We start from the raw sequence: 12,329 nt of genomic DNA, 5'->3' as shown, positions 1-12,329 counted from the left end.
TTGACCAACAAACATGGTTTACATATAAAATACATATCATTCAATTCATATTTCAAAAATATTTTGGTGGTATAATTTCTTATACCAAACAACAACAACAACAACAACAACAACAACAACAACAACAACAACAACAACACATGGTTTCTACCCTCTAAATACACTCGTCTGGCGAAGAGTCCTATCTATTTGATGATCTTGGTGTGTGAAACTAGCCGTAAAAGCATATCGGTCTCTTAGGAAGTAAGTACTGACATTTTCCATGCCACAAGTATGTAAACGATGAAGGCTGCAACAACGCAATGTCGTAAAGACATTACGGATGCACAGGGCCAGAAAAAACGAAGAAGAAGAAGAAGAAGAAGAAGAAAAAGATCCTGCTACAATGATCAATTCCTTGTAGCTGTAGCACAAACCGCCACCTAGACAACATCTGAAGTCCAAACTGTCTAAAAGTGACGCCTCCAAGAACGAAGCAGTGCACAAGCACCGTCATCGCCCGATCCTAGATCTTAGATTTTCATTGTCTTCACCAAAAAAAATCGAAATACTGACATGTCTCGTAATGTCAAGGAGGAAATGAGCACCATGCTCTGCTTGCTCACGTCTTGCCTTTGCGGTAACCCAACAACCCTAGGCAAGTGATATCTCACCCGTGGCAGACACGGTTGGTGCCTTCGGTGGCAACAGTATACCCTACTGCCACGGACACCGGCCCGGCCCTGGTAACTTGTGGGTTACCCCATCTCAAAAAAAAAAACAAAAAAAACTTGTGGGTTACCCGAGTCAAACCCAGGCCGCCACAAGGACGGCGAAAAACCAAGCGGGGAAAAAAAGGGCGCAGAACACAACGCACGGCACCGTCACCGCTTGTCGCCGTCCAACCTCCTCCCCCATGAGGCCGGCCCCGAGGCACCCCGCCTCCGCCTCCTCCTCGCCCCAGCAGCACTAGCAGACGACGATCCGCCCCGCCCGCGCGCGCCCCCAGCCGGCCGCCGCCATGCTGTTCGCGCGCCGCGACATCGAGGCCGCGGGCGCCGGCGCCGGCCAGGACGGCTCGCCGGCCGCCAAGAAGGGCAAGCCGGAGTCGGCCGCCGCGGCCGCAGCCGTGGCGCGCCCCACGCTGACGCGGACCGAGGCGCTCGCGGCCGCCGCCGTGCTCGCGCTCTTCGTCGCCGGGATCTTCTGCATCTTCCTCGCCGCGCCCCGCCGCGAGTTCGGCCAGATCCTCCGCCTCCCGCGCAGCCTCGCCGACGTGCGCCTCCTCAAGTAGGGCTTGCTCTTCCCCTCCCACGCTTGCCGGCCCCACTGTGTCTTCCGGATCGCGGATATTTTCGTCGCTGCGGAATGTAGTTTGAATCGCACTACAAGCGAAGTGAGGCGTCGATTTGATCTAGTGAGTTTCGGATTCGATTGGGGGGTTTTAGATGCGTCGAGGTAGGCAAGCTGTGCTCGTGCACACATTCTAATCACAACAGACTGAAGCCATGCTCTACTCGATGCATATTTAGGAAATAAACAGCAAGGTGGATACTAGTTCCGCAGTAGAACAGAGGGAATCCTAGTTCATCCAAAGACGACAAGAGAATATTATTTTCCTGGTTGCTGTCAAGTTCCGTGCGAAACTATATTCTGAACTTCACCTATTGTTCGTTTGCCTGTATCCAGACACTAGAATGCGCTGATGGATCTCCATTGTACTTACTCACCATACTCTAGTGCATTCAGTTATGTTTCAAACTACTACTGCTTGTAGTATTCTTCTGCAAACAAGCCAAATGCATATGAAGGGTTTTCTTTACTCATAGCATTATCAGGATCGAATCATTAAGATACATTTCATGATGGTTTTATATAGGCAGTGCTAAATACGTGATCTCTTCCTTTTATGATTTAGTAACTATTTATATATGCGTTATTTATGTGTTATGACAGCAGTGAATACATTTTAGAATACTGATATTCCTTTCTGAAACTTGCAGGGACAATCTTGCTGTGTATGCAAGCGAGCATCAGGCGAATTTCGTGTTGGGGTATTGCTCCATATACATCTTCATGCAAACATTTATGATCCCCGGAACAATATTTATGTCTTTACTTGCTGGAGCGCTTTTTGGGGTGATTAAAGGGGGTGTTTTGGTCGTCTTCACTGCCACAGCTGGGGCATCATCTTGCTATTTTCTCTCCAAGTTGATTGGCAGACCTTTGGTTTGCTGGTTGTGGCCTGAAAGACTGAGATATTTCCAGTCAGAGGTAATCTTCTGCTTTTAATAACAAACTGCTTACTGTATCTCCACTGGCAATCTTTTTTTTAGATCTTTCCCCCAAATGATGAGAGCTTTCCTGTTCTTTATTTCATATAACTAATACTTTTGATTATCTTGCAGATTGCAAAGAGGAAAGACAAGCTGTTGAACTACATGCTTTTTCTGAGAATAACACCAACCCTGCCCAATACTTTCATAAATATGGCGTCACCTATTGTCGACATACCTTTCCATATTTTCTTTGCTGCAACACTAATTGGACTCATCCCAGCATCTTATATTACTGTAAAGGTAAATATCAGCGCGTGCAGTAATCTTATATTTTGGCTCAGTTTTGTCCGGAACAAAGCAATTACCTGAACCAGGATCCATGTTATATGTTCAAAGGTCACATGAAAATGGACTAGAATCGCTTAACTGTTTATGTCTTGAGTATCATAACTTGTTTTGCATTATAAACAATTTTCATTGTTCTTTTGCTGAAATATAACATGGTTTGGGGTCTGGATGCTCTTGCATTTTTCTTTTGCTAAAATGTTGGGTAAATAATCAAAAATGGCTAGTTGGTTGCGGGTGCATCATATATGCTGTCCAAAGTACACCGGGGTTATAGCGAAAATGCATAGGAGCTCTCGGGTGCTACGCCCCCCTGTATTAAAAAATAATTTAGTAATTCAAAAAAAATCAAAAAATCCCGGAACTTTTTATGGAATCAAACATGACCAAGTATTGCACTCGTATAAAAAAATTAAATAGGAAATGACTTTTATTGTATCCTGGGTCAAAGGTTTCCCAAAAAATGCTAGATACAAGTACTATTCATGCTATATTGTCGTCATAAATTTGTTTTTTTCCCTGAAGTCAACGAGAATTATTCCTTGGCCAAACTTTTTATATGAGTACAATACCTAGTCATATTTGGTTCAAAAATATATCCAGGATTTTTTTGACTTATTTTTGAATTATTAAATTATTTTTGAATATAGGGGGGTGGAGCACCCGAGTGCTCCTAATCCGCTTCCGGGGTTATAGTACCTATTTTTAGGAAGGCGCCACATTTCAAGGGCCAACACTCTAGCCAGATTGGTTGTATGGCGCGGAGTGTTGGCCGACTAAAAGGCGACATGTTCAACAGTTAGGTGTGGCGGAGATGCGTATGTTGAGATGGATGTGTGGCCACACGAGGAAGGATCGAGTCCGGAATGATGATATACGAGATAGAGTTGGGGTAGCACCAATTGAGGAGAAGCTTGTCCAACATCGTTTGAGATGGTTTGGGCATATTCAGCGCAGGCCTCCAGAAGCTCCAGTGCATAGCGGACGGCTAAAGCGTGCGGAGAATGTCAAGAGAGGGCGGGGTCGACCGATTTTGACATGGGAGGAGTCCGTTAAGAGAGACCTGAAGGATTGGAGTATCGACAAAGAGCTAGCTATGGACAGGGGTGCGTGGAAGCTTGCTATCCATGTGCCAGAGCCATGAGTTGGTTGCGAGATCTTATGGGTTTCACCTCTAGCCTACCCCAACTTGTTTGGGACTAAAGGCTTTGTTGTTGTTGTTGTTGCCACATTTCAAGTGCGTCATGTCCACATAAAACAACTTCTCTGATTGGTCGGTAATTTATCTTAAAGTATTTTTTTTCCATTGTTGATGTTTGCTGGCTTCGTAGCTTCAGTAGAAGCTGCACGAAGAATGGCATCAGCAAGGTGGTTTTGCTCAGAATAAGAAACAGCAAGATAAGTGCAAGGAATATGACAGAATATTGTTCGACTGTCTATACAAGCTCTTACCTAGTACATAATTAGTGTCAGTCAGAATCAATGCTTAGTTAACTTAGTTTGTTAGTGCTAAAAGGATACCTTTGCCCCCTACGAGGAAACCTCCTGAGCTTTACTAGCAGCAATTTCAGATACCCAAGTTAGTGCCTGGATGGTTAGTGGAAGCATATTTGATAGCCCTTTGCCCACAAGGATCAAACCTCAGGTTTGGCTCCCTTTGTGTGTCACCATGGCAGAATATTTTTCAGTGGTAGACGATACCAACCAATAGCAAGACGCAGGTGTTGACTTTGTCAATATTCAAACGCGGCGAGTATCCAGTTTTTATCTTGTGCTGAAGTATTTTAATTTTTCATAACAAACGCTACTTAAAGTCATTATCCCCGATCTGGCTGTGCATCAGGGAACCAACTTGTTTGCTTTCGGAAACATCTCTGAGTGATAGCTTAGTTTCCGGATGATGAGTTTATACCTGCTAACTAATTGCTTTTACCATTGTATTGCAGGCTGGGAGAGCTCTAGGCGATCTAAGATCAGTTAGGGAATTGTACGACTTCAAGACATTAGTTGTTCTGTTCCTCATTGGATCTGTCGCCGTTGTCCCAACCATCTTGAAAAGGAAGAGAACATACGAATGATGCCTCAGGCGACATTGATATATATACAGTCCCCGATGCCCCGCGTGTACTAGCCTTTTTTCAGGCCTTCTCTTTTCCTTTGCTATATATGTATACCTATTTAATTTAGCTGTAAAGATGTAAGAAACGGAATGGCTCCCTTCAAAGTCGGTATTACGCAATAAAAAAAGGCGCTATTTGCTGTATCTGCTTCCCTGTTGTTCTGAAATTGCAGTTACCGTTGCTATCCGACTTCCAAGCGTGAGTATTAAGGATTTTCTACTAGCAGCCTGGCCATGCTGTCATTACATCCTCGTTCGAAAAAATCGAATCTGAATTGGCTAAATTTTTGTTTAGAGATGTGGTGTGCTCTTTTTTTAGCAGAATGTACAGAATGGCTATAATTTTATTTTATTTGAAAGCTCTACATTTTTAGGGCTTTTTTTTAGCTCTACAGAATGGCCATAATTAAGGGACATGTAGTCTCTAAACTTGAGCTTGTGAACAGTAAAAAATATGTTTTTCAAATTCTTTTTTTTGGCAACAAACATTGTTGAATTTTCTACATTCGTGTAAATTTCCCTAAGAAAAAACATTCATAATGCTCTGGGCAACAAAAACAAATTTGATGCTCCAAAAGGAATTTTTTTAAAGCATTGTTATTATTTTCTAGACATCCAAATGTGATTTCATCATTAAAAGTTGCATGCAGGCAAACAAAACTAAGTAACTTCTGTTTAAAAAAAATCAGAATTTTAAATGCTTTTACTATTTTTTTTGGATTTCAGTGTTCATAGAACAAGCATTTGAGCTCGGAATTAGAAGAACATTTTCATAATTTAGCCGATTTATTTTTTGAGACAATCAAAATCGAGCCGAGTGGATTGAGCCTACACTGAGTGGCTTTTTGTAGGCTCAATTACAATTCGGCCTCGAAAGGCCCAAAATCAAGCCCAAGTCCAACATCGGAGCAGCCTCCAGCCACCTTATCGTCTCCCCCCTCGGGTTCTATCCAAGGCAGAAGATTCCGGTGGGAAACACACGCACCTCCTCGTCGGGCGAGCGCAGCAGAAATGGCGACCCTCTCCATGGTCTCCGGCCCCGTCGCCACCTCGTCCCTCCCCCTTTCCACCCGCCGCTGCGCCTCCTCCGTCTCCTTCCCCGCCCCCAAGGTGAGCACCGCCGCCCTCTTCCTCCCCTTCCTCCCCTCCCCTTTCGTGCACGACCCCTTGGGAAGGAGCTAGTGCCAGTCGAGTACGCTACTAGGTCTCGGCACACACCGCTTGCGTTGTCTGTCTCTCTGTATGTGTAGTTCCATTGATATGCCCGGGATGCTGGAAGAATGGGGGTGAGCTGGTGTCTGTGTGGGTGCTTGCTTGGGAACCATGAATGTCCTAGCACATTTTGACTGATAATGTACAATTTTTCTTTGCACATCAATGTGAATGTTATAGGGATGGTTCTTTGTTATTTTTCTTCGCTATATGTCCCTTTATATGTGTTTACAGAGAAGATATTCTTTGATATGTAGATGTGTGTAGGTGACTGTTTTATGGTTTTGATTGATTCTTCTGTTTTTTTGGAACTTGACAGAAGGGCGGCATTGGCCATGGTGGCCTGCGGATCGAGTGCATCCGTATCGGTGGTGTTGAGATCCCAAACCACAAGAGGGTGGAGTACTCGCTGCAGTACATCCATGGCATCGGACGGAATCGCTCCCGCCAGATCCTTTTGGACCTCAGTTTTGATAACAAGGTCACCAAGGACCTCTCCGAGGAGGAGGTCATCACGCTCCGTAAGGAGGTCACCAAGTACATGATTGAAGGAGACCTTGTAATTGCTCTCATCCCTTTGCTAATAGGAGTATGATTTATTCCATTCCATGTTGTTACAATAACAACGCCGTCATGATATTCTATTAGAGGCTTATATAGGACCTGTTTAGTTCTTCCGACATTTATTTAAAACACGCATTTCACTGTTATAATGGTAACATCTACAAAAGGTATAAAAGTAGCATCTTCAAAAGATATGAAAATACTGAATAGTGTCATGTTTAGAATTTATCCCATGTTGTTATGATAACTATGCCATCAGGATATTCTATTAGAGGCTTAGAATTAATTTGCTACTTGCTAGGACATGTTTAGTTCTCTCCATGATTCTTCGAAAATGAACTGAACATTGCCCCCCAATGCTTTTACAGAAACGGTTCAACCGTGTGGCGATCGAGAGGATGAAGGAGATCCGGTGCTACAAGGGCATCCGGCACAAGCTCGGCCTCCCGGTCCGTGGCCAGAGGACAAAGAACAACTGCAGGACACTCAAGGGGAAGAGGGCTTCCGTCGCCAAGAAGAAGTCGGCTTCGTCCTCCGACGAATAAGTGACATTGCCATGTGTATTTACCTCCTGTTTGGTTTTTGTGAGCTACATCACGACGCTACTACCGTTTGTTGCTCCGGCTCAAGTTTCCATGCCGTCGTAGATGAATTATATTACGGGGATATGGTCGGATGCTGCTGCAGAGTTTGTAGTCATGACATCTCTTCTCTTATATGCATTGATGGTAAATCATCAAGGTTTTTTTCCGATAAAGGGTAAATCATCAAGGTTACATGTGCGTTTCGTTCCAAGCACAAATGTTTTCTGAACACATATTTTTTTCTTTTGTCGCATGTCTGCTTGATGCAAAGACAGGTCAACCGGCTACCGATGACTGGATTAGCTTAGACACCAGTGGTTGTAGAATTTTCCGATTGCCATCGCAAGATTATGCTGTGCAGTCATTTTGTTTGCAAGCTAGACAGAGGAGCTCCAGTGGTAGCTCAGTAATGTGACACTGTCAGGTTTGATTGCTAGTTTCCTACTGTACCAGATACAAAGTTAAGTATGTCACACAAATCATGCAAAAATCCAAGGCACCGAAAACCTCTGATTTTGGGATGAATTTGGGGTGTAGCAGTAGTAATTTTGTGCAAAGTTCAGACATCTACTTCTGAATTTGACCGACAATGCGAGCTCGACGTCCGGCTGCCACCACCCCACGCGCTATACCGACCACTCAAAAACCCCGCGGCTCCTTCCGTCGAGAAAAGACGGACACGGCTGCGGCTGCAACGCACACACAAAAATCCCTCCCGTGCCCCGTGGCCATGGCGCTGGTCTCGCTCTCGCTCTCGCCCCCGTGCGCGCCCGCCGCCTCCTCGTCTTCCAGCCACCTCCTCACGCCGCCGTCGCTCGCCGGCGGCAGCGGTAGCATCAGGAGGGGAGGGCCACGGGGCAACGCCGGCCTCGCTCTGACGCTGCCGGCCGGGCGTCGGGGTCGGGAGTGGAGGGCGCCGGTGTCGTCCTTCTCCTCCTTCCTGCCGTCCTTCTTCACGGGGAGCAAGAAGAAGGAGGAGGAGGACGCCAAGAAGGCGGCGACGCTCAAGGAGGAGCTGCTGGCGGCCATCGCGCCGCTCGACCGCGGCGCCGAGGCCACGCCCGAGGACAAGGACCGCGTCGACCAGGTGAGGTGACCTTCTTTCGGCTCCACCTTCCACGCCGGTGCTGATCTCCATGATGACTCACGCCTCCGTCCGGTTGGTTGGTCCAGATCGCGCAGCAGCTGGAGGAGGTGAACCCGACCAAGGAGCCGCTCAAGTCCGAGCTCCTCAACGGCAAGTGGGAGCTCCTCTACACCACCTCCACATCCATTCTCCAGCCACAGGTCCCTCCTCCTCCTTCTTGTCTCCACAATTTAAGTATTTAATTATGTTTCTGTGATGCATTGCATCAAAGGCCAAAAATTATTAGCATCTTATTGATGCAGCTGTTCATTGTTATCTCTCTCTCTCTCTTATGGCAATAATCATCACCTAAGCTGGGCAGCTGCATTCCTCACACACACAAAAAAAACCCCCAAAAAACAAGATATGCAGCTGCATTCATTTCTTTTCCACTCCAAAAAGGCTAGCCTCTTGTTGAAGGCAGCTGGACTCCTCCCCAAATAGACAAGAGCTTGCTTGCTTAGGCATGTATTATCCTGTTGGAATTTCACATTGTGTTCATTTACTGATATATGCAGAGGCCAAAGTTTCTGAGGCCATACGGGACGATTTACCAAGCGATCAACACCGACACGTTACGAGCTCAAAACATGGAGACACTGCCTTACTTTAATCAGGTAGTTTAATTTCCACCAAAAAACTAGTTCCAGCATGCCTTCTCCCTGAAGACAAAATTCCTTTCTTTGTTTTTCTTCATTAAGAAGCAAAGACTTGTCACTCAGGAACGATATGCTTTACCGATTATATTTGGCATGGTAGAGATCAGTTTTAGCATGTGTTATGGTCTTACTCTTGTGGGTAATGGATAAGCACCTCCGAAAAGTTAGGATAAGGAGATGCGTTAGTTGAAGGATTGATTGAGCTGGTGAAGGCTTTACTTCTCTTTGGACATCTGGTGAAGCCTTACTTGATTTAGAACACAAATGTCCATTTCCTCCTTGGCAGCCTTATTATCTGTCGACGACTTGAGTTAGCACGTAACTGATATAGACGGTGTCGGTACGCACATTCATGTAGCGTTATCCCACCGTGAATTCGTTTATCTGAATTTTGTTGACACATTCTGAAATCAGAACAGCAAATCGCATACACGACGTTGTTGGTAAAATTTTAGTGTTTTTAACCATAATAGTGGTTACAGCTTGCAAGTACTGCTTCTGTGTGTGTACCGTGGTGATGTGATGGCATTTGCTTCTGCAGGTTACTGCCAACTTGGTGCCTCTCAACTCTAGAAAAGTGGCAGTTAGGTTTGATTACTTCAAAATATTTAGCCTGGTGAGGCATTTTATCTCCTACTGTAGTCAATAGTCTGCTTTTTACACCAGACGATTGATACTGAGTAAAATTTTAATATTGTTTCATGGTTAGATCCAAATCAAAGCACCTGGAAGTGGCAAAGGTGAACTAGAGATCACATATCTTGATGAAGACCTCAGGTCAGCTTATCTGCCCCTCCCAATGGCTTCTTATGTGGAGCACCCGCGACTGTGCCCCAAAATGGATTCATTCCCCCACACTATTCTCCATCGTTACAATACTGGACTATTTTAAAATAAAACTCCCACTCCCTAAAAGATAATTAAAAATAAATAAATCAGTTATCTGCAAATTTGAGCATGGCACATACATAAATGTTTTAGCATTGGAAATGTATACCCTTAAAATAGACATCAAATGTCACTGCTACACCTCATTTTTTCCATGTAATTTGTACCCTCCCAGTACTCAAAGTAGAATAGTTTTGTGAAATAATTGCCCTCCTGAAATCCTGATGGATGTCTGTATGCAGTGTTTGGCTTTTTGGGGAAGAGAATTTATGTTGTGGTGTACTGATGCTGCTTGAAATCTTCTTGCTGGATTTGCAGGGTTTCGAGAGGCGACAAGGGGAACTTGTTCGTGCTGAAGATGGTCGACCCATTATACCGAGTTCCGTTGTAATAATAGTAGCTAAATGCCTACAAGAATCAGGTGTCAACTATCTAGCTAAATGCTAGTGTCTACGAGAATCAGGTGTCAACTATCCAGAATGTTCTTTTTCCCGTCCTGAGGCGATACAGGATGTGTAAATATTGATGTTTGAGCTTAGTCTATACAGCAGATAGCACATTTGAACTGACATAACTCAGATGTGTCCATGACGAAATGGGTATATGTGTGTGTGTGTGTGTGTGTGTTCGGTCCTAAACTCTTCTTCGCTGTTGAAGCTCAGTAAATGCGTTTGGATTGCAACTCCTAGAGATTTTACCCCCCATACTACCTTGTTTTAGCAAGATGATTGATGAGGCAATCTCCATGGGGCAGATTCAGTTACAGACAAAAAGTCAAGCCTCTGGATAGGAGAAATGCCCAAAGGAGAAACCACAGCACTAATAATGCTACATCATTAAACTCAACACCTTATCCATGTTACATCAGACAGAGGCATGCTGTTTGTAGAGCGTGTTTATGCGGGCTACTTGCGAATTTTAATTAATATATGAAAGACCATCACAACATAAAACCTTGTGTAAAAATGTGCTACGGTTTCTGAAAAGGCATGTCCATATCCTAGCAATGCCAAAGTTAGCATCAGCCAATTGCAAAAATAATTAATAAACATGGCTGGTAGAACCAGGGATCCTACCGGACCTGCTCCGTAGGTTGTAGAGGAAGGATGGAGCGGGGCGAGGCGATGAGCAGGCAAGCCAGCGGCTGGGCGCCGTCGCGTAGGAGGAAGATGGCGGCGGCTAGGGTTCCGGCTCCTCTGGGAGCCGGGCAATAGGGATAATAATATTCTTATTGCTTAATCTCAAAAAGAGTCTTACAGTATATATTTATAACCTAGATAACTTGCATACGAATTAACCTAAGATAACTTGGGGGTTAAGATTGCCCGGTGGGCCTTCTACGGCCATAAGCTAAACCGGTCATAACACTTCTCCCCGCCTGCACAAACAGCTCGTCCTCGAGCTGTAAGGTGGGGAAGAGCTTGCTGAACTCCTCGTGGTGATCAACCAGCGTCAAACACCTTCTCGACAGCTGGGGCGGCCAGGTCGGCGGTGACGGCGTCCTCCAGAATGTGGTATGTAACCTCCAGGTAGAAGAGTCGCGGGCAAGCATGGCCGGGCGTGTAGGGCTCGTCGCAGTTGAAGCACAACCCTTCGCGGCGACGCTCGAGCAGCTCGGCTGAGGTGAGCCAGCGGAACGGGTGCGCCGCGGTCGCGGCGAGGGGTGCCGCGGAAGCCTGCGCAGGCCGACCCTGCACGGAATCCGTCCCGAGTAGCGACCCAGCGGGGACGGTGATTCCTGCTGGATGGCCACCGCGCGGCGCTCGAACGCGCGGGCATAATACATGGCCGACTGGAGATCCTGGGGTCCCCGAAGCTCCACGTCCACGCGGATGTGATCCGGAAGTCCACCGACAAAGAGGTCGGCCCGCTATTGCGCCGTCGCGCCCGACGCATGGCATGCCAGGGCCTGGAGATGATCAGCGAAGTCCTGCACCATGGAGGTGAAGGGAAGGCGGCCGAGCTCCGCCAGGCAACTCCCGCGAACCGGAAGCCCAAAGCGAAGGAGGCAGAGCTCGCGGAAGCGCTCCCAAGGGGGCATGGCGCCCTCGTCCTGCTCGAGAGCGTAATACCACGTCTGGGCCGCGCCGCGGCGGAAACCGGTGTAGAAGTCGGCGGCCACGGCGGCCAGAGCCGGCCCGCGGCTGGGGACTCCTGGAGGTGCAGCAGCGTCGGAGGCCCGCTGTGTAGCCCGCCTGGAACGGCAGCAGGGCGGTCCGCTCGGGCCAGACGCGGCCTGGATCGACCAGTGCGTCGCCGGGTGGCTGTAGGCAGGGGCGCAGCCGGCGGGGTGGTGTACGGGCTGGCCAGGTACAGGGAGATGCCCTGGACGGCCGTCACGAGGTCCCGCAGGATGCTGGTCATCTCCTCCGGCATGAAGACGGAGGTTGTCGGCGGCGCGGAAGTGACGGGGGCCGGCGGCGCGGAGGTGATCGGGGCTGGCGGCGTTGGGGACCCGACAGTGGTCATCGGGGCGGTGGTGCCGCCGGGCAGCGTGGGCGTGGATGATAATGATGACATGATCGCAACCGAGTCTCTGGATACCAAATTGGTAGAACCAGGGATCCTACCGGA

General features: G+C 47.1%; 3 protein-coding genes across 3 annotated transcripts; all 3 read left to right on the top strand.

The window, feature by feature from the left end:
- The first annotated feature begins 867 nt into the window (after window positions 1-867).
- LOC119286935 (uncharacterized membrane protein At4g09580-like) lies at window positions 868-4,866 on the top strand. Its single transcript, XM_037566405.1, has 4 exons — window positions 868-1,269; window positions 1,983-2,253; window positions 2,388-2,558; window positions 4,550-4,866. Exons 1-4 carry the CDS (start codon window positions 1,001-1,003, stop codon window positions 4,679-4,681), a joined length of 843 nt encoding a protein of 280 aa, XP_037422302.1. The 5' UTR covers window positions 868-1,000; the 3' UTR covers window positions 4,682-4,866.
- A 799-nt stretch (window positions 4,867-5,665) lies between these two features.
- Window positions 5,666-7,280, top strand: LOC119286934 (30S ribosomal protein S13, chloroplastic-like). The gene is made up of 3 exons (XM_037566404.1): window positions 5,666-5,832; window positions 6,254-6,493; window positions 6,867-7,280. The coding sequence occupies exons 1-3, from the start codon at window positions 5,734-5,736 to the stop codon at window positions 7,041-7,043; spliced, it is 516 nt and encodes a 171-aa protein (XP_037422301.1). The 5' UTR covers window positions 5,666-5,733; the 3' UTR covers window positions 7,044-7,280.
- A 479-nt stretch (window positions 7,281-7,759) lies between these two features.
- On the top strand, window positions 7,760-10,393 carry LOC119286933 (probable plastid-lipid-associated protein 4, chloroplastic). Its single transcript, XM_037566403.1, has 6 exons — window positions 7,760-8,169; window positions 8,256-8,369; window positions 8,727-8,825; window positions 9,409-9,483; window positions 9,577-9,644; window positions 10,074-10,393. The coding sequence occupies exons 1-6, from the start codon at window positions 7,813-7,815 to the stop codon at window positions 10,144-10,146; spliced, it is 786 nt and encodes a 261-aa protein (XP_037422300.1). The 5' UTR covers window positions 7,760-7,812; the 3' UTR covers window positions 10,147-10,393.
- The last annotated feature ends 1,936 nt before the right edge of the window (window positions 10,394-12,329 follow it).

The sequence above is a fragment of the Triticum dicoccoides genome, chromosome 4A, assembly GCF_002162155.2.
Source record: "Triticum dicoccoides isolate Atlit2015 ecotype Zavitan chromosome 4A, WEW_v2.0, whole genome shotgun sequence".
Classification (NCBI taxonomy): domain Eukaryota; kingdom Viridiplantae; phylum Streptophyta; class Magnoliopsida; order Poales; family Poaceae; genus Triticum; species Triticum dicoccoides.
This window is presented reverse-complemented; position numbering and strand designations above follow the sequence as displayed.

What these genes read in the sequence shown, in the direction of transcription:
- LOC119286935 (XM_037566405.1), top strand. Translation starts at nt 1,001, where the DNA reads ATGCTGTTCGCGCGCCGCGACATCGAGGCCGCGGGCGCCGGCGCCGGC. An exon ending in GCCGACGTGCGCCTCCTCAA is followed by an intron (nt 1,270 to 1,982) that starts GTAGGGCTTGCT and finishes TGAAACTTGCAG; the next exon opens with GGACAATCTTGCTGTGTATG. An exon ending in CATCTTATATTACTGTAAAG is followed by an intron (nt 2,559 to 4,549) that starts GTAAATATCAGC and finishes ATTGTATTGCAG; the next exon opens with GCTGGGAGAGCTCTAGGCGA.
- LOC119286934 (XM_037566404.1), top strand. Translation starts at nt 5,734, where the DNA reads ATGGCGACCCTCTCCATGGTCTCCGGCCCCGTCGCCACCTCGTCCCTC. An exon ending in TCTCCTTCCCCGCCCCCAAG is followed by an intron (nt 5,833 to 6,253) that starts GTGAGCACCGCC and finishes GGAACTTGACAG; the next exon opens with AAGGGCGGCATTGGCCATGG. An exon ending in ACATGATTGAAGGAGACCTT is followed by an intron (nt 6,494 to 6,866) that starts GTAATTGCTCTC and finishes ATGCTTTTACAG; the next exon opens with AAACGGTTCAACCGTGTGGC.
- LOC119286933 (XM_037566403.1), top strand. Translation starts at nt 7,813, where the DNA reads ATGGCGCTGGTCTCGCTCTCGCTCTCGCCCCCGTGCGCGCCCGCCGCC. An exon ending in CATCCATTCTCCAGCCACAG is followed by an intron (nt 8,370 to 8,726) that starts GTCCCTCCTCCT and finishes TGATATATGCAG; the next exon opens with AGGCCAAAGTTTCTGAGGCC. An exon ending in ACTTCAAAATATTTAGCCTG is followed by an intron (nt 9,484 to 9,576) that starts GTGAGGCATTTT and finishes TTTCATGGTTAG; the next exon opens with ATCCAAATCAAAGCACCTGG.